Raw genomic sequence first — 1,477 nt, forward strand, 5'->3', positions numbered from 1 at the left:
ACGCTATATATATATGAGAATTAATGTTGCTAGCAGGAAAAAACGGACTTTGTGGAGATTAAATGTGGGCATTTTGAATAACGAAGGTTTAATACAAGATTTGAAAGAAGAAATCAAACAATATATTGACCAAAACGACAATGGAGAGGTGAACCCATTAGTTGTATGGGATGCTCTAAAAGCAGTGATGCGAGGAAAAATAATTTCTAAAACGGCTTGGCTGAAAAAAAAATAAAATGAAAACATATGAATTGTTGGGATCTGGAGATCTGCCACCTTTCTCCAGCAGAGGGCGCCCTGGGTCTCCTGAGCTGAAGCCTCCAGCACACCTGCGGCTGATCATCTCATCAGGAGACCAGCTTTATAAGCAGCGGCTGAACTTCCCTTCAGTGCCGGAGTGTTAAACAGTTATGGTTAGCAAGCCTGAGCCAAACCTGTTGCCTGAATCTCTGACTGCTCTGAAAAGCCAACCTGAATCTAACCAGCCTTTGTCCTCTCTACCTTCCTAGGAAGACCCGATTGACTCCAGGAGCTCTGGAAGAGCTCATAGTCTGAAACCTGCCTGCCCTATGAAGTCAAACCTGAAGATCTCTGTCTGGATCAACCTGCATGTTCTCAAGGAGAGAACTAAGAGATCAACTCAAGGTCTGAACCTCATAAGCCTGAAGCCAAGCCCTGCCGCTGCTAAGCGCTCTGCTGATACCTCAGTATCTGGACCCTTCTGGTTCCCTCCCTCTACTGCTCTGTCTGAACCACATCAGGTACAGATCAATTCTAAGACTCCGTCAAGATACTCCTGTCCCTTGGCTAACCAAACTGTCCCTCTCTACAGAGAGTCCTGTGTTAACGGTTCCTGGATCCGTTCCTGCATCAGTACCAAATAACTTTATTGTGTTTCTCTTCAATAAATCAGTTTGAAGTTTTACTCTGTCTCCGTGGTGTTCTGCATGTGGGTTACATCAGTTAGACCCAACATGACAGAACACTCTGGCCAAAAACAAAACCCAGCAGATCACCTCCGGAGGATGATTGAGGAACAAGCAACTCAGATCCGAGGACACGAACTAACCCTCCGTGAGTTAAACACACGTTTGGAACATCAGAATCGATCTTTTCAGGAATTAGCAGGCTATGTTAGAAACGCTAACGCAGCGCCACGTCAACTTCCGGTTCCGGAGCCAGGTCCGCCTCAAAGGTCAGAGCCTGTCTCGTCACTTCCGGAATTCCGTCCGTCACTTCCGGAGAAATTCTCAGGTATTTCAAACAAATGTAAAGGATTTTTGCTCCAGTGCAGATTAATTTTTGAACACTCACCTTCTAGTTTTTGTAACGATAAGAGAAAGATTGCCTTTATTCTTTCCCAACTCACCGGAAGAGCTCTTGAATGGGCGGAGGCTAGGTTCGCCACTGAATCAAGTTTTCGGTACACTTTTGAGTAGTTCATGGTTGAATTTTCTCAAGTCTTTAATCAAGACTC

At 45.0% G+C, this 1,477-nt stretch overlaps 1 protein-coding gene across 1 annotated transcript in view; it reads left to right on the plus strand.

Moving 5' to 3' along the window:
* Nucleotides 1-1,131: 1,131 nt before the first annotated feature.
* rsph14 (radial spoke head 14 homolog (Chlamydomonas)) overlaps nucleotides 1,132-1,477 on the plus strand; it is a 10,674-nt gene continuing 10,328 nt past the window's right edge. The window contains exon 1 of the mRNA XM_015374555.1: nucleotides 1,132-1,195. Within this exon, the coding sequence (XP_015230041.1) occupies nucleotides 1,132-1,195 (64 nt within the window). The remainder of the gene's footprint in view (nucleotides 1,196-1,477) is intronic.

This window comes from Cyprinodon variegatus, unplaced genomic scaffold, assembly GCF_000732505.1.
Source record: "Cyprinodon variegatus isolate N-32 unplaced genomic scaffold, C_variegatus-1.0 Scaffold105, whole genome shotgun sequence".
Taxonomy (NCBI): domain Eukaryota; kingdom Metazoa; phylum Chordata; class Actinopteri; order Cyprinodontiformes; family Cyprinodontidae; genus Cyprinodon; species Cyprinodon variegatus.